This window comes from Haematobia irritans, chromosome 3 (assembly GCF_050003625.1).
Source record: "Haematobia irritans isolate KBUSLIRL chromosome 3, ASM5000362v1, whole genome shotgun sequence".
In the NCBI taxonomy this organism is placed as follows: domain Eukaryota; kingdom Metazoa; phylum Arthropoda; class Insecta; order Diptera; family Muscidae; genus Haematobia; species Haematobia irritans.
Genome location: NC_134399.1, coordinates 80161425 through 80186670, shown reverse-complemented (window position 1 = coordinate 80186670; position 25246 = coordinate 80161425). Strand labels below are relative to the sequence as shown.

Here is a 25246-nt window from a genome sequence, read left to right as displayed (position 1 = left end):
GATCAGTGCGCCTGCTTGAAACTGAAAGTAAAATTTCCAGATTATACTCATCGTATTCTTTTAAATAATGGCGGAAAAAATCTACCGATTTAAGATTTCAAATCAAGGCGTTCTTTCATTATATATACGATATGTTTATGATTTCTCTAAAATTCTAACAAAATTGGTTCTCATAAATCCAGAATCTGATCTGGTCTTCATAGGTAGAATCTTTAAATTGTTTCTTCGGGAAGCGTACTGGTTGAACTGATTTGCTTGGGAGAAGATATTATCAAGTAACCCGCTACGACGAAGAGTTTTCAAAGTAAACTGTTATATTTGATTCATGGTGGTGGGTATTTAAGATTCGGCCCGGCCGAACTTACTGCTGTATATACTTGTTCTTTGTACAGAATATATAGATATACACTTTTTTTACTTATTTATAATAATTAATTGAAATTTATTTGCTAATACGATACGGTTCGAACAACATTGATCCTATATATTCTTCTACTAGAATATTTGTCTTCAATATAAAATAGGTTACGTTAGGTTGTAGAGGATAGTATATGTCCATTGTCATTCTTCTTGTCCCAGAACTTCCACCTGCTCGTTTTCTTTAAAAGAAATCTCAGAAAAACCAGCCAGAGGCCCTGATGAATGCAAGTATGTTCCTTAAGCTGCACTCCCGCAGATCACTGCGAGCCTGAAAGAAAAAGGAACCCAGTATCTTGTTTCTTTTAAAGGATAAAGCTGGACATTGGCACAGGTAGTGGTACGAGTCCTCCGTAACTTCCGGTTCCAGGCACCAGCTACAGATATCATCGTCTTTAAGTTCTATTCTTACCATGTGTTTCTCAAGTGTGTTATGTCCTGCTATGATACCAATTCTTCTCTGTTCATCGACATCAAAATTTCGCAGTTCCTACGTTTCTTTTCGTCCCATATCAACTTGGTTTGCTCGCAACCATCCGAAGAGACCCAGCGTCTTCGCCATAGTTCATCCTATATAAGCTCTATCCTGTAATGACAAGAAGATAATGGAGGAAAAACATCCGCTAGAACATTATTCGTTCCACGAGCGCCCTCCTTAGCCAGCACATCCGCTTCCTCATTTCCTATTATCCCATAGTGACCATGTACCCAACACAGAGTTATATTATGCTGTTCAGTGAGAACCTTGAGTTCTCAACAACAGACCTTATGTCATCACTGCACAATGCTTTTATAGCTGCCTGAAGTTTGTCATCTTTATTTTAAAGGAGGCGACCGTCATTCGACAAATCGACCTTTTTCAAAACAAGATCGAAAAGTAAAAGTAGGTTTTTTAGAACCTTCAAATTCGACTAATTTTTCGTTTTTTTTTTTTGCTATATCTGCTATTCGATTTTTTAACAAAAATTCGAACATTCGAATTTGCATTGCAAAGGCAATCGTTTTTTTAAACGACAAAGGTCAACATCAAAAGCGGAATTTTGAATAACCATAAATTTCAACCTTTTTAAAGTTGCGAACTTTGGAAATCTTATCGAGTTTTTCGAATTTTGACGATATTTCCAAATTATAATTTACTATATCTCTATAGTTAAGGGCCGTGTACGCAATTTTGAAACCTTCTTCAAATATAATTCCAGATCATTTGAAATTATATAAGGTCCCAAACAATATAATTTATAAAAACTACAAATTTCTTTTAATATCGAAATTGTTTGAAATCGACTAAAACTTGAATCCTAATAACAATAACAAAATCGAAACAATATATAACGATATTTTTGGGGTTTTAAATTAAGGCGCGTATTTTTTTGTGATGCTCATCCTTAAAAAAAATATACTCCTTTCAAAGCATTTCTGTGCAACATAAATCAGCTTAATGGCAGACAAAAGAACAAATTGAAGCCTCCAGCAATTTAAGAATACGTTTTCTACAACAGACAAACTAAAGACAAGAAGATGTTACGAATGGTAGAAAAGGGTAAACAAAAAAACTCAAGCCACACAACAAAACAATAAATCAAATAAGAAAAACAAAGAAACATAAACTCTTATCAGAAAACAAAAATGCTTCAAAAAATACATCTTCACACAACGCAGCGAATGAAAAACACAAAATACAAGAAACTAAAACTGAAGAATATAAAGACAAAAAAGAAACTCATCTTCAAACCACTCATTTACAAACTGATAGCTTGTCACTTCAACATACATCGCGCATAATATTTAGCTATCGTCGGTGCATCTGTAATGGACTTCTCAATGCAGGAGTCAGCAGCAGCCAGAGACTCGAAAAAAGATTTAAAGTTTTTTTTTTACTTCTGTAATAACTTGTCTCTGGTGTGTGTGTGTATATACACATATAAAAGCGAGATTTTCATATGTCCCCTTTTTGGAACGATAGCTACAGCTTTATCCGCAAGTTTTCTTGTGTTTTGCCTTTTTATACATTTGCTATTTTCATTGCTTGGTGTTGCTTTTCTCCTTCGAATATATACATGCCCTCTTCCTCTTATGGGTTGTTTTTTCTGTCCATTGTTTGTGGTAGTGTTTTCGTTTGAGAATCGCAATTGTAGCACCCGTCTCTATGTGTCCCCTCATATAGTAGACACTACTTCACCGTAGAAAGAAGTGAGCGTGAAGTTCCAGAGCAAAGTATATTCAACATCATACCAGCCATTTTCTCATGGGACACAATTTCTGTTCTTCGCTTGGGTTTTGTAGAAAACAAAGGCTTATTTCTTCATTGCAAGTTTGTTGGACGAATGGGTTTGGGATATTTTTTTAGATCTTATAAGAAATGATCTCTCTGGGATTTTTAAGAAATACCGGTAATGTTTTTTATCTACTTGGGAAATTTGGGTATATAAAAATTGAATTTTTTTTATTTTTAACAAAAAAAAAATATCTTTAAAAATATTTATACACAGTAATGTTACAGTAAAATGTTTATTTACTTTATTGTTTACTGTTATTTCCACTTATCAAGTCTTTTAATTTTTATTATATACTCAACCACTATTTATTGTACCCAACATTATATTAAGAGAAATTATAGTCAAACGAAAGACTTAGGACACATACTTTGAATTTTTAATACCAAAATTTTAAGCATACTTTTAGGAGCAATTTTCAAAACTGCCATACAAACAATGTTATAATGATAACATGGGTACTTGCAATTGTTAAGACATCAAATTAATACAGGTAAACTATTTTTGTTTCGCTGTTAGTCATTTTTGTGTAAATTACTTAAAGTTGGCACAGCTTCCAAATTACAATATAGACATGCTAGAGGTTGTAATGACACTCAAAGAATTTTTATTATATGGGCCTATATCATATTACCAACTAAGCAGAAACAATCTCAAATTGGGCTTGAACAGAGTCATATGCTACTGGGAATAAAACGGACCGAACAAATTTTGCGCCAATCGCACCGAGAGCATTCTCCTACGGAATTCGGGAACCTTCTTTTCTATTTCAATTTAGCTCCCTTTTAATCGCTTGTTTTCCTTCTCCGAAATTTCTTAAAATGGTCATTGCAGTTAGAGTGTCCAAAATAACCAGTTGTTTTGAAAGAAACCGTTTTTCGGTTTATCTGAAAACTTTAATTTTTTGAAGTCCACTTTTCGGGATTTCTGTAACTCAAAACCAATTTACCGGTTTAAAACGAAAAAAAAAAAATTATAATAATTGAAAATGAGTCTTAAATAATCACATTATTTACAATCCATTCAAAATTAGCAATTCATTGTTATAAAATTACCATGTGAAAATAAACTATGATGGAATTCATGCTATGGTTAGGTTAGGATAGGTGGCAGCCCGATGTATCAGGCTCACTTAGACTATTCAGTCCATTGTGATCCCACATTGGTGAACTTCTCTCTTATCACTGAGTGCTACCTGATTCCATGTCAATGACAAGGGACCTCCTCCTATAGGCGAGTCCGAATGGCGTTCCACATTGCAGTGAAACCACTTAGAGAAGTTTTGAAACCCTCAGAAATGTCACCAGCATTACTGAGGTGGGATAATCCACCGCTGAAAAACTTTTTGGTGTTCGGTCGAAGCAGGAATCGAACCCGCTACCTTGTGTATGCAAGGCGGGCATGCTAACCATTGCACCATAGTGGCTCCCAATTCATGCTTTACTGCCATTGTTTTTTATGTTATGTTTTTGTATGTTATGTTTGTTGTCAATTGAATAAAATTGGCTTTCTCAATTTGCAAGCGAGTTATCAGTTTCCATTTTTAAGGTACTTGATGCTGAAAATACTAGTTTACTGAAGGTAGATATAGGACTAATTTTTTTTTTATTGAAATACAGAAAATCGGTTAATCGATGTTCAAACCCCGGTTTTTGAATAACCAGATTAGATAATCCCGGTCTTGACTTTTGTAACGGAATCGCAGTTGTCACAGTTGATACAATTCTAGGAAAAATGGTAGATTTTTTACATTTTGGTAGTTTGGTGGAATTTATTGACAATACATCAAAGGAATTTATATGGTAAAAGTAGGCTTACAGTTTTCTTTAACTTTTTTTGTATATGGCTATTGATGTTTTGGTAGATTTGCAAAATATATCTTTAGAAAACAATTTTTAACAAAATCTGCTATCAAAATAAAATTTTGAAAAAATTTTCTATCAAAATAAAATTTTGAAAAAACTTTCTATCAAAATAAAATGTTGGCAAAATTGTCTATAGAAATACAATTTTCACAATGTTTGGTATAAATTCAATATCTTTTAAAATTGTTAATTTTGAAGTACTATGAAAATCCATTGTGAGTCTACCTTTTTGGAGAAGTAGTAACTCTCCCCTGTTTGTGCTCTTCTTTAAAAACTCTCTTTAAAAACTTTCAAATTCGACATTTATGGCATGTAAATTTCCATACCCAAAAAAATTGTGGCTGATTGGAGGGATTATAATATATAATTTTGAAAACATTATTTTACCAGACCACAAAAATTTGATCAATAACTTTCAAAACAAAACTTTTTGAGATTTGATAAATTTTGGTAAAATTTTCATCAAATTTTGGAAGTTTTTGTTTTTGACACAAGTGGCAACCGTGAGCGGAATCCGGTTAACCGATTTACCGCTGTCGGTTTTGGACACCCTAATTGCAGTCTAAACCATTCAAATGATGTAAATATAAGTTCAGTTTTCTACTGGAGTTACCAATTATAGTCTCAAAACCAGATTCAATATCATCCCTAAAGTATGCTACAATATTTATAACAATTCCATACAATAAATTTTCCACTTTATTTAAGAGAAAACACTTTAAAATTCTCTTATGTTTATATTCTCAGCACTCACGTAACAACAGGTAATAGTGTTTGGGAAAATTTCCCAAACAAGTATTTTATGTTTTTTTTCCAAAGCATGGTATCACACAGCAAACAAACCATATAGAGCGAGAGAGCGCTTTGTTGTGGCCAAGAGTACTCAATACAGAGACTTATGATTCAAAAAATACCCCTTTTTATGTTGGCTGGGAATTTTTACCTGTTGTTTTACCTGAGTACAATAGTGTTTAACATACTCTTAAGTTAAACAGACGTGGTGGCGCAAAAAGGTGATTTGAGTGTGGGTTTTTCAATAATAACAAACAAAGCAAAAATGAATGGATAAAATAAATAAAGAAAAAAACAACAACAGTGATTAAAAACAACTCAGTTTAAAAACCCCTTAAAATTATACAGTAAATTAGAAATTTAAAATATATAATTTTCTAATAATATTCATAAAATATCTATAACTATGAAGTTACCAACGACAATGAATATGCAGTGGGATCTTAATTATAAATCTCAGCCACTATGGCTGGCAAATGTTAAATGATGATACTTGAATCTGGCCTAAAGTAAGAGCATGTCTATGGTAACAATGATGGTGTATAGCGATCATCTACAATGTTATGAATGTGTAATTGAAGACGTTCTGTGAAACGAAAAGAGGAGTACAAAAAAAAAGATATACCTATATGTGGAAATCATAAATGTATAAACTTTTGACATTTAAAGTTAAAACATCAAAATAACTGTCGAAGAAAAAAAATAAAGAATTTAAGAAGAATTCAAAACCTATAAAATTCGGTATACGAAAAAAATATTCATTAATTAATTTTTTTTTGTTATGGAAAAATTATTAAAAAAAATAATTTATACAAAATTTTGTGTACTCAATTTAAATACTTTATTCATATTAAAGAACGTGTTTTAAAATTTGCACCTTACATTAAATGATTTATGGTCTTAAGCAAGACCTCTTCTGCTAATGTGACTTAAAGAAGACCTGAAATAAAGGCAAGCAGGTGCATTGTGACGTTCAAATAAATTCAGTGAAGAAGTTTTTCAACAAAAGTAGCACATGTGCAAACAATTCACCCAAAAAAGTATTCACTACTCAACATATAATTTTGGCAAACAAAACGTTGTTGCAACCCTTGTGCAAAAGAAGTGCAATTTAAAAGAGAAAAAAATAGGTATTCAAATGAGGGATGTTCCTCCATGAAAACGTCTGCCTTCGGCTTCTACACTAAAAAAATATATTATTGAAAAAGTTGCCATATACACCCCTTTTATATAATCCTTTCGATATATAACATGAAACCAATGAAGCATAACAAAAGTAACTTATATAAATATTTCTATAAAAATTAAACAAAAACAAATACAAGTAATTAACATAATAGCACCCAACTATACTATTGATTGTTTCCTTTGAAACTAAAATAATAAAAAACAGCAATTGTGCATAAAATTAAATACTCCAACCCCGAATTACAATACATCGTATATTCCTTGCCAATACACTATAGACAGTGGCCACAATGGATACCGTAGCCATTAAAACTGCACCACCCCATGCCCCATTGGCTTCATCGCTCCACCACCACCACCAACAGCAACAACATTCAAAGCATTCCAAACATACTTTGGCTCGTACCCATAGCAGTAGCAGCTGCAATAATAGCAATGGAAATAATACTCTCTCTTCATCCTCCTCCTCATCTTGCTCAGCCTTAAATCCCAGTTTAAGTAACCCCAATATTGCTGGCTCAATAGCGACCAATGATGCTACGATCTACAACAAATCAAGTATTGGCGCATTTTTTCAAACTTGTAAGGTAAGCAGCAAACAAACACTTTAAATCTCAAGTGAGATTTAACAAAAAATTGATTTTTTTAAAGATTTTTTGTTGTTTCAAACGATGATTGTATACCAAAAGACAAGCTTTAATCGATTCCATATACACAATGCTAACTACTAAAGGAATTTTATTGGAATTTAAAAAAAAGCGAAAAAGCTTAGTATATCTTAGCAATAATTTTTCGATGTTTAATTGCAATTTCATTTTGGAAATATCTTGAATCATCAGTACTTACTTCTAACCATAGAAGGTTTTATGAACTCATCTTGCTTTACCATAACTTGAATACTGCTTTTTGTTTAATTCTTATTTGGTTTTGAATTGGGTCTAACGACATGCATTTTTTTGATATGGATAAAAGTAAGAGCAATTACTTAAAAAAATCCAAATACAAAGACGAAGTTCATATTATAAATAAAAACCAGTCATAATTTCATACGTCAGTTTTGTATGATATAAGCCAAATACACGAAATATAGAAATTAGTTCACACATATATGTGACATTTGTCATCTTTATCTAAAATTCGGAGCAATTGGATACGTTTGGTTATATCTTTGTCTGCATATGATCATACAACGACTAGTTAATATCGTAAGCATTCTGTCATACAAGACCACAGGAAGCATCAGTGTCTTAGGGAGATTTAGTATTATCGCTCTATTATCTAGTAGCATTGATCACTTAAACTCAAGAATAAATCTGTTGTTTTGTTTATAGAGAATAAATGGGACATCTGGCAATGTCGATATACCATGAACCATTTTAATGTTCACACCATGATGCCCTTGTCAGAGGACTAAGCAAGTATTATGAATTTTTCGTGTATATAGGATTTGTCTATGGATTGTCGTTTGACTAAAGCCGCCCACCGTGCAATGGTTAGCATGCCCGCCTTGCATACACATGGTCGTGGGTTAAAAACTAGTTTCGACCAAACACCAAAAAGCAAATTTCAATTAATTTTTTTAATGGTTCAATTAAATTTTTAATTGATGTTGATTGCAAAATTCAATTAATTTTATAATTAAAAACCACACTATTTTTAATTGCTATACTATTATTCAATCAATTTCTATAACCAATTTAATCCTTTTTAGTTTGTTTCCAAATTTATAGTTTCAAAAATTTTTTAATAAAGAATTAACAAAAATCGCATAATTTTTTAACTGTCTTACTCTACCGGGTTTGATTAAAAAGTTAATTGTACAAATTAATTTGTTAATTGAAAATTTAAAACATGTCAATCATTGAGTTAATTGACTTAATGTTTCTAGTTTGATTTAAAGGTTAATAGTATCAATTAATTTTATAATTGAAAAAGTTGTCAACTTCAATCAACTTTTTAATTGGGAATATTTTGGTGATATTTTTTCTGTGAATGGTTAGCATGCCCGCCTTGCATACATTAGGTCGTGGGTTCGATTCCTGCTTCGACCGAACACCAAAAAAAAATTTCAGTGGTGGATTATCCCACCTCAGTAATGCTGGTGACATTTCTGAGTGTTTCAAAGCTTCTCTCGGTGGTTTCGGCTATAAAAAGGAGGTCCCCTGTCATTGAGCTTAACAAGGAATCGGGCAGCACTCAGTGATAAGAGAGAAGATCACCACTGTGGTATCACAATGGACTGAATAGTCTAAATGAGTCTGATACATCGGGCTGCCACCTAACCTAACCATGGTTGATTTTTCAACTAATCCATTTTTGTTCAATTACATTTAATTTTGATTAGGTTCGATAGAGTGGCCTGTTGCAGACTCACATACCAAGGTCAGCATAAAAACTTATAAGTCACATTCCTCGATCAATTCTACGTCGAGCTGTAAAAGTCCATAGTCGATCTTGGTCACTATCAACTATCATTTAATTGATTTTGCCCATTATGAAAATTCGAATAGTCGATCTGAGACCAGTTATAAAAAAAATTGATTAGTGGAATTTGAAGATAAATATAGACCATTTTGATTTTTCGATAAATTTTATACTTTTTTTTTCAATTTTTAAAATATTACTGATTTTCTACCGTAGATCCTATTTCTTAATTTTTTTTTTGTCAGGAAAAATTTGTCAAACATTTTTTGGGGATTTTTGTGAGGAATTTTTATTTAAATTGGGAATTTTTGGGGACAAAAGCGTACTAATTTGGGGAAAAGAGGCAGTAAAATACTGGCAACACTGGTCGGGAGTGAACAAATACACTAAAGATTGTGCAACCAGCTTTCTCAGGCCAACTGTATATCCTACATTAGGACGCCACTGGAAAAGCCCCAGGCAACCATGTTGAAACTGATTAAAGCCATTTTTTCAAAACTTCGAAGGGAAACCCACCATATGCAGTATCCCAATGCTTATTGATTCTGCTGCTCAACTTGCGTACACAGAATCGAATCGGCGATTGATAGCGCTTCTTTTTCATAGCTTTTTTAACATCCTCTAACCTGGCTGAATTTCGGCAGTAAGCGTTTATGCACTAAAAAGAAAACATACCCAGATCCAAAGATGCTCTCTTTAGATAAATGATTTGTATATTGATTCCGAGTCAAATAGAAAAAGATCTCCGAGTTTTGAGCACTTTTTTGCATTGTATTAATTTTTGCGATTTCGTTAATTTTAAAGAATTGTTCAGAATTATTAAAGCCAAATTGACCTTAGTCCAGAAAAAATGTCTTACATGTAAATATACCCAGTCTTAAGTCGAATCTCTTAACTATAGGGACAAAATGATTTCATTGAACAGTTGATCGACTTTAGGACAAGGAAAAAATTGTAATACCGGAGAAATGCATTTTCTGCGCTAAGCAAAATTCGCATTCGTATTTTAAGCACACGAAATCTTTGGCCTTACGACAATATTTTTTTTTCAGTATGAGAATGTATTATTCTAATAATTCTTGTGATGCAAGAGTAGAAGGTGAGTGTTAAAGATTGTAATGAGAGTCCAAAAGATTTTTTTGTGACTTTGAAAAACTCGGGTTTTCAGCTAAAGTCGACTTATTCCGTAACTTGAAAACTCAACCTTTCAGCTTTTTTAAAAAAATTGTAAAAGTTTTACTATTCTATATTGATATAGCGGCTATTGATATAGCGACTTTCGACATCTTGATGAGTTATCCGCGTACAAAGATCTACATCACGTACAAAGATCTACATCATGTCTTTCAATTAAAGTTTGACTTTTAAATGTTTTAAGCCAATTTTAAAGTTGGGTTTTTTCGATTTGACTCGATCTTCAAAAAACAAAAAAGTTGATTTTGAAGATTAAAAAGAAGTCTTTTCGGCTTTATTGACTTTTCGATTGATTCGTCAATTATATTAATTTAAATTGAATTAGTTTGATTCAATAATAGAAATAAATTAATATAAAAAAATAACTATAATATGATATTGATAATGAATTAAATTACAAAAAAAAAAAATACTTCGAATTAAAATAATTAAAAATAATTTTGTAAATATTTTTAAGTGGTTAAATAAAAGATGAAATTTAAATTTAAAAAAATATATTGTACAAAAAATATAAACTGAATTTATATTAAGTTAATTTAAAAATCAAGAATTCAATTTTTATACGATAGTGTACGTAAGTTAAGAAAGCGGTAGAATTTTTTTATCAGATATGTTGTAGAGAACGCAATTTTAATAATTCCGCTATTTACAATTAAATGTTTCTGAGTGGCACTATCTGATGTACCTATTTATTCTTTCTAATGTTTGTTATTTTGGAGTTAATGAGGATTTTTGTTCTAACTCGCTTTTCAAGTTCATTTCTTTAGTCTTCTGTTATATTCTCTATCTAACATATGCCCAACATTCTGTGCAACCTTAATTTAGCTTAAAATAATGATGTTTATCAAAACCATTTACCATTCTGGGAAACATTAAATCAAGTAAAATTTTTCATCATATTGTTTTGTGATTTAGACATAATTGACCCCTTTTAAGAGTTTATCGCAAAAAAAAGAACAATCGACATTTAAGGCAAATATTTTCAACTATGTTGCTAACTAGATAAAGTGGGAATAAAGAATAAAATAATTAAACATAAAATAATATAAACATTATCATTCCTAGAATATTTCACACTAACCCTCATGTTAGAATTCACATTCCAATGAATAATATGGTCAAATCTATTTAATCTCTCCTCCAGACGATGGACTGAGCTTGAGCTTCGGCCAGCTGTCTTTTACAAAAACAATTACATTTAACATTTGATTGCCAATAAAAAGAGACTCAGAAGTTTTTGCCTTCTTCGTCACTTTTTTTACGTTGAGTTGAGTGTAGTAGTTAGGCAACACTTGTTTCAAACGATACTTGTTAACAGCATAAATTCACTTATGTATGACCGGCTGCCAACCGGCAAGAAAAACGGTCTGCAAAACTATCATTACTACTTACCTCTACTCATCACTATTGGCCTCTTGTACGTGGTCTAATAATGAAAAAAAAATGCTTAGACTTTTATTATATTCTGTTCATGTGTTGCCTTTTTCTTTAATTTGGTTGGTTCTTTATATTTTTTCGTTCTTTAATTTATTTTTTTAATTCTTTGTGTTAAAGTCTAAACATAATGGCATAATTGGGGAAAATGTAAACAGATGTAACTATAACTTTTCAAAAAAACCCATAAAGAGCAAAAACAAAAAATAAAACTTTTGTTTTGCATTTTATTTAATGAAAGAAATTATTTGTATTTTTTAATTAACAACAAATGCGAAATTTTTTTTAATAAAATTTTTAAAAATCCAAATTTTAATTTTAAAAGTACGATAACATATCATACACGCAATTATGTTTTTATTGAATTCTGAATTTTTCCGTTTTACTTACAAAATAAATTTTTTAATATATGTGTTATTTAATATATATTTTTATTAAATTTAAAAATTTCAACTCTGAATAGAAGCGATTGAAGATCATTTGATGTCTTCGCCTTAAAATTTTAATTCTTATGTTCTTTTCCATTTTACCTAAGTTATGTTTACTTTTTTCTTTACTAAAAGACAAGTGAAACGGCGAAAACGGCCAAACAACTAACATGACAGACATATTCAAGTTTCACGTGCCGCATATTGAAAACTTGACGAATTCTCTTCCCCTCACATTTGTTATTGCCTTCCATTGAAATGACTCTTATTAAAGTCCAAATATATTTTTTTGTCAACATAGCTGTTTTTTAGTTTGCTTTTTGTGGTTATTCTTTTATTTTAATATTTTGATGGCGTTTCTAATTTTGTGCGATTAAAGTTATGATTTAGAAGTTTCAAGAGTTTGATTTTATGAGTAAAGAGGTGTTGTTTTAGGGTGACAGGTTTTTGGAACAATCAGACTGTAGTATCTCAATGGAATGAATTGTCTTAGTGAGCCTGAAATAAAGAAAGCTTTATTTAAAAGACGTTTTTACTTAAAACATAGCATAATTTCTACTAGAAGTCGAGTCTGAATTTGGAAAATAAAGTTGTCGTTAACGCTAGCTTAGAGTATGAAAAAAAAGCGGAAAAAAACGAAAAATTAAAATTTGCTTCCTAGAGTCAAGTACACAAAACTCAAATTTAAAAGAGAATTGTGTCTTAAACGTATCCTTACTTGAATTCTCCGCGTCTTTGGCTCGGAATCAATACCAAAATTTGTAAAGTAAAAACTTTATCCTCACATTCAATATTTTTTTAATAATTCACATAAAACTTTAATTTATTTTGATGACAAACTCAATTTTTTATACCCTCCACCATGGGATGGGGGTATATTAACTTTGCCATTCCGTTTGTAACACATCGAAATATTGCTCTAAAACCCCATAAAGTATATATATTCTGGGTCGGGGTGCAATTCTGAATCAATCCGATCAGGCTGAAATTTGGTGCATGATGTTGGTATATCGTCTCTAAGAACCATGCGAAATGGTCCACATCGGTCCATAATTATATATAGCCCCCATATAAACCGATGCTCAAATTTGGCTTGCGGAGCCTCTAAGAGAAGCAAATTTCATCCGATCCGGTTGAAATTTGGAACATGGTGTAAGTATATGGTTTCTAACAACCGTGCCAGAATTGGTCCATAATTATAAATAGCCCCCATATAAACCGTTCTCCAGATTTGACCTCCGGAGCCTCTTGGAGGAGCAAAATTCATCCGATCCGGTTCAAATGTGGAACGTTGTGTTTGTATATGGTCTCTAACATCCATGCAAAAATTGGTCCACATAGGTTCATAATTATATATAGCCCCCAAATAAACTGATCCCGAGATTTGGCTTGTGGAGCCTCTAAGAGAAGCAAATTTCATCCGATCCGGTTGAAATTTGGAACATGGTGCTAGTATATGGTCTCTAACAACCGTGGCAGAATTGGTCCATATCGGTCCATAATTATAAATAGCCTCCATATAAAACGTTCTCCAGATTTGACCTCCGGAGCCTCTTGGAGGAGTAAAATTCATCCGATCCGGTTCAAATTTGGAACGTGGTGTTAGTATATGGCCGCTAACAACCATTCCAAAATTAGTCCATATCGGTCAATAGGTATATATAGCCGATCCGCAATCACACAAAAATTGGTCAATATTGGTTCATAATCATGGTTACCACTCGAGCCAAATATAATCTACCAAAATTTTATTTCTATAGAAAATTTTGCCAAAATTGTATTTCTATAGAAAATTTGTTAAAATTTTATTTTTATAGAAAATTTTGTTAAAATTTAATTTCTATACAAAATTTTGTCAAACTTTATTTCTATAGAAAATTTTGTCAAAATTTATTTCTATAGAAATTTTTGTTAAAATTTTATTTCTATAGAAAATTTTGTCAAATTTTTATTTCTATAGAAAATTTTGTTAAAATTTTATTTCTATAGAAAATTTTGTCAAACTAAGTTAAATACGTATTTAATCGGTCATTTTTAATTTAATATATACCACGTATGGACTTACTTATAATTTAGACGACGGTGTTAGGAGGTTTTAAGTTACCTAGCCATCGGCAAGCGTTACCGCAACTCAAGTAATTCGATTGTGGATGGCAGTGTTTAGAAGAAGTTTCTACGCAATCCATGGTGGAGGGTACATAAGCTTCGGCCTGGCCGAACTTACGGCCGTATATACTTGTTATTACTTATTTTAGTTAATTTTCTTTACTGACTTATTTTTTTATTTTGATTAAAAAGTTTCAATTGCAATCAACTTTTTACTTAGAAATATGCTGGCGATATTTTTTCCGTATGCCTAAAATTTTCTAAAGTATGAACTTAAAATTTGAAAAGTACAATATATTGTTTTTTTTGGAAATACATTCTTATGTAAATTATTTAATTAAAATTTCACGCATTTCCATAGCAAATGTGTGTTTATTCGAAGATCTTATTCTTTAGAATTATCGAAAGGTCTATCATGCCACCACAACACAAGCCCTTTTTTATTTGAAAACAACTCCGTTCATAATTTCGAAGTCATATTTATGTTAATGTTAACTATTACCTCTGCCATACCCATTGACACTTGTTGGTTGCCATGAAATTCTTGACTTTTTTGATGGTTACTTTTAGTCCATAAAACTGTCATGTTATAAAAAGGGGTTGTCAGTTTTTGTTTTTCTTTTTTGAGTTATTTCAAATAGAAAACGTTTCCCCCCTCCATAAATCTCGCCGAAATATTAGAATTTCTACAATATGGTTTTATTTTTATTTTCAAAAACCAAAATGTGAATGTTACCATGGTGGCCCTCATGATATTTTTTTTTTCGGGAAACCTTTCCAATTTGAATAGTTTCTTCTCCAATTATTAAACAAAAATGAAGAGGGTTGTTTTCTTGTGTTTGCCTCTAAGTTACCTATATACAATTTAATGATTTTGGTTTGTTTTTTTATGTATTTAATATTTTCATGGACTATAATAAATTAATGTTTTGATATCAAAACTATTAAAGTTAATGATTTGATTGTCTGCCAGTATAACTAGCAAATGCTTTTGAGGTGTTACCTTAATAGGCCGAAGTATTTCATGGCGGTGAATGTTAAACTATTTTTGTTGTTATTTCTTTGACGTCGATTAGACAAGATGTATTTTTGGATGGAATTATAATCGAACCTTATGTATCTTCTATGTTGCTTCAGCTATGCTATCAATTTTGAGAAGATGTTTTAGTAAATTAAATATTGGCAGAGCTGGACCCTTTCGCCGCAGACAAAACCTGATATAAAGTTTTGATATATGCACAAGGAAAATAATTTAATTTAAATTTAAGAAAAACTAAGAACGAATGGTTTCATGGTAAAGTAAGGCACCTTTCGGACTCGGCTGTAAAAAGAAGGCCATTTGTGGTTGAGATAAAATGTAAAAATGAAATTTTAATTAAAAAACGTTATTTTAATTTAATAATCTTTTAATTAGATTTAAGACACAAATCTTGGAAATTAGTGTCCCTCCGGTAAACTCGTATGTCTTTAAACTGAGTCAAATCTTCCTTAAAGTAAAGAAAAACAGTTTTGATTTAAAGAAATCGTCTTTAAATTGACTGGTATATTGAATATTTAGATTTAAGATAGAAACGCTTCAAATATAGGCTAAGACTTATTTTGAGTATTTAGCATCTTTGGTTTAATGATTCTTTTGAAATTAAGAAAATATTTTAACTTCACTTATAATTTGGACTGAATAGCTTTATAAATATATCGTAAAACGAGAATCAACTATTTATAAATGAGATTTTTTTAATATTATGGATCCTGGATTTAAAGCTAGATAGATCTCTTTATTTGAACGAAGCCGCATATTTGGCTTGGAATCAATACTAAAATCATAAATGTTAATTATTTTATCTTATTAAATTAAATACTTCCAAATAGAAATGGATAGGACGATTAAATTTTGTCTCATATTTCTAAACAAGAGACCAACTATAACTATAATCTGAACAAACAAAAGAAAAATCGTATGAAAATTACAAAAAAAATTGTTTTCATTAAAAATAAAAAAATCTTTATAAAGTAATAATAAATCAATAAAGAATTGATTAATTCAATTAAGAAATTTATTGAGTCTCAACCGGTTAAAAAATTATGTATCAAGAAAATTTAACTTGAGTCGGTTTTACATGGAAAAAATATTGACCTAATATGCAAGATTATGCAACTTAAATTTTAGGACTTTTACGCAATGCTAAGGACATAATTCTTTAAAATAATAACATTTTAATTAAAAGAAAATTTGTAATCCTTGCATCAAAAATTTTTTTCATTAAATTTAGGACACAAATCTTGAAATTTTGCCTCTGCTGAAGTTGTAGATCTTTGAAGTAAGGCAAATGTTCTTTAAAATAAAGAAAAACATTTTTAATTTAAAGAAATCGTCTTTAACTCAACTGACATATTGCATTTTTAAATTTAAGATAAAAATGCTTCAAATGTAGGCTAAGACTTATTTTAAGGATTTGCATCTTTGGTTTAAAATTTTTTTAGCATTAAGAAAACAGTTTTTACTTTGAAGTACTTGGCATAATGTGGATTTTGAAACTGGAATTTGTTTGTACATGAATACCTTTATTAATATATTGCAAACAGAGAATAAAAATTCGATGAATGAGATCTGTTTCCAATTTCAATTTTATCGATCCTAGATTTAAAACCAGGGAGGTCCGTAAAAAAGTCTTTATTTTAAAGAATCCGCATCTTTGGCTCGGAATCAATACCAAAATCCTTAAAGGAAGGTCAAAATCTTTGGATCCAAGTAAACTTTTTTTGAGTGTACAGTCAGGAATTTTGGATCGCAAAAATGCTCATCGATATGCTATTTTCATAGCGAGGATATTTATTTTCAAAAATTAAAATAAGCATTTTATATTAATTTCCCTTTCTCCATACTGAATGTTTTTCTGCTTCTATTGTCGACTATAGTTTCCTTCTTAAGTCTTTTGTTTCATAAATATACTAGGGTTGTCTTCCATTATGCTGTCATTTCTTCTTCCTTCTTAAAACCTTTGAATAGATACAACACGGAATTAAATCCATGATTTGTAGTCATTCTAATAAATGTTCAATACATTCATTACAAATACAAACATTAAATCTCACGTTTATTTAAAACAAAAATGTATTTTCTCTTGGCCTCAGGAATTATTTATGATACTTCTTTAGAAAAATCCCTTAAACCAACCCTTAAGAGAATACCAGGTGAAAAAAATGAATTAAAGTGCAATGTGCGTGACGCAATATAAGATCATCAGTCAATCCTGGGATCACTACCTGTCGTTAAAACTTCGTTCGATACATGCTAAAGTGGAAGGTTAAAGGAAAATGAACAAAAGCGGACAAAGGAAACCACAAAAAAATTGTGTTTTTTTTCTCCCACAAAAAAGACTCTGTAGGCAGAACGCTTAAGGAAGTGTTAATGAAAGAATTTTGAGCATATTGAACCCAAGAGCAAAACAGTTGTATAAATGGATTTTCATAGAGGAGTAGAGTTATTGGTATCAGTTATGACGAAACAGATGTTAAGGTTTTAGGGTTTCAAAAAAAATATCTTCGCCTTTATGTTGAACATAAATTTACGATTATCTCAATATTATTTTTCAGTACGGCCCACTTATTTAGAAAAAATTGTTGGTGTTTTCACTTCAAAAAAAATGCATTTGACTCTATGATGACCATCATTTTTTACTCTGTAAACTTCTCTTGATTTCCATTAGTTGTGGTCAAATTTTATAAATCATGTGGGATTACTTTACAGCTTTGTTTGATAGGTTTCTTGAAAGAACGACAATCATGTCTTTCCGCCCTAACACTTTTGCTAATTTATTTCTACCGAAAGGGAAAAAAACGGAATTGATTTTCAAAAATGTTTCTGTTTGAAAAACCACTCCTACTACCATTATTTGTTATTGAGTAGTTGCATCCAAAACATAAACAAACCATTAGGCTTAACGAGCACCATAGATCGACGAGTATGCGGCTGTTTAAAAAGATGGTAAATATTATCTTTGGTGCATATAACTGTTAGCGGAAGGTAAATGGCCATTAAAAGAAACACCTAATTGAATTGCATGTAAAATGGTCAAAATGCAATACATAAGAGCAATTCCACAATTGAAAACTGATTTAATCTACATACTAACTTACATGTGAGCCAAGGCCGAAATACAAAAGATTGAGATTTTTTTATAAAGGTTCTGAATGCAACGGAAACATATTTTTCAACTAAAACATGAATTTTTCTGTATGAATGCTGTTAAGAATTTCTGTTGGCTTGAACTAATGAATAATTTTAGATTAAATTAACTTGAATTAAAAATGGTATGGCAACTCTGTATATAGTGGGGAACCCGAATGAGATCAGTATACTAAAGCAGAGTACCATGAAGATAAGTAGAGGATGAGAACTGTAAATGAACCACAAGAAAAAAAGGAAGATCTCTTTATAGCTCTAAAAAAAAGACGACGATATTTTTATAGCCGATTTATGTTAACTTTATTTTGGTGAAAACAACTAATGAAAATTAGTTGATTATAGTTAAATTTTACCAAATGTGAGAATTTTTTCTTATTGTAGTTATTTTTTCCGTACTTTAATGACGTGAATAAAAAATGAGGAAAAAATATTTTATAATAATGAAGTAAATTTTTTTTAATATGAAAATAGTTCATATTTTCCCAAAATGGAAGAAGTATATTTAAACTTTGTCTGTCTAGAACTTCATATAGCACTAAAGAAATTTTTAACAATTTTGAATTCCAAGTTTTTCTCCTAAAATATAAAATTTTATTCCAATTTGACAAAATTATTAGCTTATTTGTATCGTGTTGCAATTTCTAAAATATTTTAGTGAACATTTTCTAATAAAAATCTAAATTTTCTTTCGTGGTGGGTTAAATTTTTTCTGGGTGTATGGTAGCAACTTCAAATTAAAGGATTGTAATCAAATGCTGACTTTTTCCCATTTTAGAAATGTCGATTTTTCGCCTTTCTAAGGAGCTACTCACATCAACTTAAGTTCGATTTTTTTGGTTACCATAAATGCTAGTCGATTCTGACCAACATCAAAAGTTAAATAGTCGATTATACTAGATTTTCAGAAAATTCAAATTATAAAATTACGAAAAGTCGTAAAAGAAATATTAAGTAACCGTAAAGAAAAAAATCATTGGCACCAAATTATATATATATTTATCGAACAGTAGTTCATTCCTACTGTCTAAACTTATGTTTAGACAAAATTTTTTTTATTTTTTTTTTTTTTATATTTTTTATCATTTAATTATTAAAAATGAATTGCCAAATTTGAATTTGTAAAATTTTCAACCGTTACAAATTGAAATATTTTTTGTACAACAGTTTAAAATTAATTTGTATCTGTTAATTGTGAATTATATATCGATAAAAATAAATGTGTAAAAACGAATAGCGATACATCCTCTGAAGTACAAATCCAAGAATTACTTCACTTGCACTTCGACTACCAACTGGTGAGCCACCTATATTTAATAAAGGATTAATTGCCACTTGAAATATCTTGTGTTTATTCTTCTTTTACCCGGGTATAATATCTCTACTACGGAGATTTTATACCACATAGGAATTCAAGTCACTTTCCCCGCAACTCCAGTTTGATATTGGTGGGTCATTTCACTCCTGCTGTGATTACAACAACCCCGCAATACAGTCAACAATTTTATTTTCACTCGTGTTTGGCAGCAAGTGGGTAATAGTGACAAGATCCAAGGATTGCACTCCTGGGTTCCAATTGCTCTTTAATCCCACTCTTTCTCAACATCCACTCCTTTGGTCTTGGTTCAGCTGTCATCCAATTGTTCACCTACTATTTCTGAAAATCGTACAAAATATTTCTGATATAATTTAGATTGATCTTATTTGTACGGCCATTGAAATTTATAAATTTATTTAATTCATAGTATTTTTTTGGAAATAGTTTCATTGTCATTAAACTACAATAATAGTGCAGATTAATATTTCAATTTATAAATGTATGCCGTTGTGGCATAATTAGTTTTCTACGCTGAAAATCCAATTCTAACCATTTTATTCAAATCATTTTTTGAGGGCGAAAACCTTCAAAAGTTATCTAATCCATACTTTTTGTAAAATAACATTAATTAAAAAATTATCTCCTACTTATGCATATGGCCCTAAATGCATTTATCATAAATACAAATATTCACTTTAGTTTTTTATTTTTTGTAATAATAAAATTGACTGTGGGCGTTCTTATTTTAGTTTTTGATTAACTCATAAATTCGCCGGCAAAGTTTATAAAAACAAACAAAGAAAATACACAGCATATAAAAAGCAAACATAAAAGAGCCGAAAGCACGTGCTATCGTTGATGACTTATTTAAACACCAACTTCCGTTTAGAAAACACAATCACAAAATTTTACCATGATTCTTAGCTATTTTCTTGTTACTTGTTTTTATGATATAACCTTAAGGAAGTTCATTTAGCTTCGTTGTTGTATTCTTTCACATTGCTTTCCTTTCCGTTTTAATGGGCATGTTAATGTTCACAATTATAGGGATTTATTTAGACTTCGACAGCGGATATGCCCCAGGATTATTGTTGTGCCCAATGACGTGAAGAATGATCTTAGTTTTATTTCACTGTATGATACATTGATTGAATATTAATTTAGGTACGGGAATTCATATGAGAAGATATATCATGACAAGCAATTTCTTTTGTAAATTATAATCTGTTAGAACTAAGAGTAATGAAGCAAGAATCAATGATGATGATGTGTAACTCTCAGGATTTTTGAAATTTATTCACTAAACGAACCATTTTTAAATTATGAATATTTTTTTTATAAAATTTTTTATTACTTGTAGAGTTGTTATGACAAATGGTTCAAAATTGTCTGGATCTAAAATGAATTAACCATTTCTATTTGAATGAAAGACAAAGAATACAAATTGCCGACTTACTTCAGACGATGTGTAGTTAGCCGGGGGTTCACATAATCGAAAGATTTAAGCCACAAACTTTTTTAATACATTCAAAGTTGGTGTCTTAAGTCTTTCTTACATTTTTTAAATTTGCTTTATTAAGTACTTTTAAGAATCCCAAAAATATGGAAAATTTTCTCATATTTGGCAAAATTGAACTAAAATAAAATTAAAATGAGGATGTATAATTAAATTACATTGCGGATAATTAATAGCAATGAAAGACTTAAGGCACAAACTGTTTTTTAATACATTCGAAGTTTGTGTCTTTAGTCTTTCTTCAATTTTAAAACATTTGCTTTATTAAGTGCAAATTGACTTACTAATCTCTTTTCAAGAATCTCAAAACCTTTTTACATAATCCTATTTTGAAAGGTTTTTTTTCGATTCGGTTACATTTCAGAAGAATGATTAATTTTTTTATTCAAATCAATAATTCAGACTTCATTTAAAATTCAAACCCACCTAATTAGTGACCACATAATGTCGTCACCATACAATTTCCCATAAAGAAAATCTATGATTTTCACAATGACCACCAGTTGGGTATATGTACTACAAAAAAAAATCACTATATTTCTCCTATGACCACTAATCTTATTACGTTGGTATTTTTTTGTGGTAAGTTTCACAATTTTGTATATCTACTTTATATTTGTCCACATTTTTGGACATATGCTGGGTTATATGGTATTAAAAATCGCTATGACAAAGAAAGAAAAGAGACACACCACAGAAAACTCTTTGCATTTCAAAGAAATCTCATTCAATATTTAAAGTAAGCAACCCCAGCAGCAATCATATACCCCATATGTGAATGTATTAAATTTCCATAATGTTGCCTTAGTTTAGATAGATATAGTAGACATTAGACTTCGTATATTTGAAAGACGCGAGACATAGCTGACATTTGTGGAATTGAATAAACAAATTATAATGAAAAATTCAAATCAACCTGTTCCTTAGGCAGGTAACAAATTCGATAAAAACCGAAACGATCATAAACATGCTCACGTTCCATTAAATGGCTCACCAAAGACAGGTTCAAGACGAAAACTAATTTGTAATATTGACTATGGTTTGTGATACGGTGAACTATTTTGTGTTGTTATTGATGGTCAATATTGTTACTTAAACATATTCAGTTTTAATGTTTATTGAAAGATTTTTAAATAGATAACATATTAACTAGACTAGTTTTAAGGAATTGGTTATGATAAAGATTTTTTGTTATCTTTTGTTTGAATCATAATTGAAATCAATTTTTCTGCAGAATTCTAAACAAACAAGTGGTTTGCTTAAGAGCTAACTAAAATATTTTGATATCTTGTAGATTTACATAATATATTCTAATTGAAATTAGAGCATTCAAGTTTTTAACTTAGATAAGATTATAAGAATTCTTTTTGAATATTTAGAAATTATAGTGGGCGTTGATATATTTCAAGATATTTACACAAATATTTATGACATAATTTGCCGGTAGCAACAGACATAGTATAATAGTAGACATTGTTCAAGATAAAATTGCGATGATTTGATATCCACTACAATTAAATTCTTTGGAAACTATTTAGCAGAGAGGTAGGCTGAATCCAAAGATGACGTACTGAATATATTAGAGCGTAAATTGGCCAATCCTAACATAAGCAACCATACCCTGGAGAAAATCGATGGAAGGAAAGACCAACATTGTAATTTTGCAACAGGGCCAATGAAAAAATTGCATAACCGCGTCAGTGGGGACCACATCAACCAATGTTTTGAAAACGATACTGGACCTTAGTTATATAGAGATATAGATCAAAAGAGAGACTGCCATAGCGGCGATGATGTTGGAAGAATGTAAGGAAATACGAAACTTTGCAAACCATCAAAGGATAATAGGACAGACAATGTGAGTAATGGTGGCTACCGCAACAATCCTGAAAGAGCTATGACCACCGAATGTGACATTCTGATGCCAGAAGGACAGTCCTGGGAAAATGGGACCCCAGAAATGACATGTCATTGAAATTCGAATGCAAATTCTGCTTAGCATACAAGACGCATTTCTCTGATGTAAAATTTTTCCCTTGTCCAAACTTTTCAATAAAGTCGTTTTGCCCTTAAAGCTAAGTGACTCGACTCAATAATGGGTATTTTTACATGTAGGAAAATGTTGTTTGAATAAGGCCAACTTTACTTTAATTTCTAAAAAAATCATAAAAATTAATGAAGCCTCCTTAAATTCGTTGACTTTTTATGTCTTTGGAACCAGGCCAACTTTTCAGTGCTGCTCCTATTGCGATTATCAAACCAAACATCACCACTGTTCTGCTGGCAGAAGTGTGGGCAGATCATCCGATCTGCCTGACATTGTGGTAAATGGTGTTGGTACATGGTCTCTAACAACCATGCAAAAATTGGTCTATATCGGTCCATAATTAAATTTAGCCCCCATATAAACCGATCCCCTGATTTGGCATGCGGAGCCTCAAAGAGAAGCAAATTTCATCCGATCCGGCTGAAATTTGATACATGATGTTGGTATATGGTCTCTAACCCATATAAACCGATCTCCAGATTTGGCTTGCGGAGCCTCTAAGAGAAGCATATTCCATCGATCTGGCTGAAATTTGGTACGTGGTGTTAGTCTCTAACAATCATGCAAAAATTGGTCCACACCGGTCTTAATTATATATAACCCCCATTAAAACCGATCCATAGATTTGACCTCCGGAGCTATTGGAGGAGCTAAATTTATCCGACCCGGTTGAAATTTGGTACGTGGTGAAATTTGGTATATTGCGCTAGTTTATGACCGCTAACAACAATGCCAAAATTGGTCCACATCGGTCTATAGTTATATATAGCCGATCCCCAAAAATTATATACCAAAATTTTATTTCTATAGAAAATTTTGTCAAAATTTTATTTCAATAGAAAATTTTGTCAAAATTTTTTTACTATAGAAAATTTTGTCTAAATTTTATTACTATACCCAACAAAACTTATGATTACTGGTGGTACCTTCAACTTTTGTGGAAGTGGAAAATCTTACTCAGACTTCACATCATTGTTGTTGTTGCCATCAATCCCTGTAGTTGCGTTCTTCGCTGTTTTGTGGGTTGTTGAAACCAAATATTATAGATTGAGGAAGATAGGAAATTAGCTACTGAGGATATCGAACCATTTACCAGGTTAGTTTAATACTCGAACCAAACGCGTATACGACGAGTATTGCCATAGCATTAAAATGCAAATAAAAAGAAATTAAGTGCACGAAATAAATTTCCATAAAGGGGAAAATGTAATTTTTTTGTTGTTGTCTAAAATTTAACATTGTTTCATTAAGAAAATTAAATTTTTCATTTAAAAAATAAAAACGAAAAACAAATAAAAACATTACAAACATGTATGGAACTAACATGGTAAATGCAACATTTGGTATGACGCAAGCCAATTTCTTATCTTCTTCAAGTTTATAATCTTTGGTTGAATTTTCGTTTTGCTTAGTTTAAAATTGCTGCATTATTGTTGTTGGGTGTAATCGGAATTCGGTTGGTGCTTTAGCTCATATTTAAGTGGGAAGAATTCCCCAGTCCTTCATTGGATGTTATTTCTACAGAAAATTTTGTCAAATTTTTATTTCTATAGAAAATATTTTCAAAATTTTATTTCTATAGAAAATATTTTCAAAATTTTATTTCTATAGACAATGTCGTCAAACTGAATTATTTACGTATTTAATCGGCCTTTTTTTGTATGGACTAACTTACAATTGAGAAGACGATGTTAAGTAGTTTTAAGATACCTTGCCATCGGCAAGTTTAACCGCAACCCAAGTAATTCGATTGTGGAAGACAGCCTTTAATACAAGTTTCTATGCAATCCATGGTGGAGGGTACATAAGATTCGGCCTGGCCGAACTTACGGCTGTATATACCTGTTTTAATTGCACTAGATTTAATTTTATTAAATTAATTTGATCTGTAAAAATTTGATTTGATTTGTTAACAAATCGATTTAGAACTTTTTATTAAAGCATCGATACTAATATAGACTACACATGAACCATATTTCTATTAAAGTTTCATATATATTCATTTGAAAATTTTTTACCTGAATTAAAAGTTTAAATACATACACTATTTGTTGTCAGAGT

The 25246-nt window shown here is 30.8% G+C and overlaps 1 protein-coding gene across 2 annotated transcripts in view; it reads left to right on the top strand.

The window, feature by feature from the left end:
- Positions 1-25246, top strand: part of ec (ubiquitin specific peptidase echinus) — a 275945-nt gene that overhangs the window by 169489 nt on the left and 81210 nt on the right. Inside the window, exon 1 of one of the 2 annotated variants that reach the window (XM_075298695.1) lies at positions 6185-7122. The exons of the other annotated variant lie outside the window; for it this stretch is intronic. Coding sequence (XP_075154810.1) covers positions 6826-7122 — 297 coding nt within the window. The 5' untranslated portion in view covers positions 6185-6825. Of the gene's footprint in view, positions 1-6184; positions 7123-25246 lie in introns of those variants that run through there. 2 annotated transcript variants of the gene reach the window in all.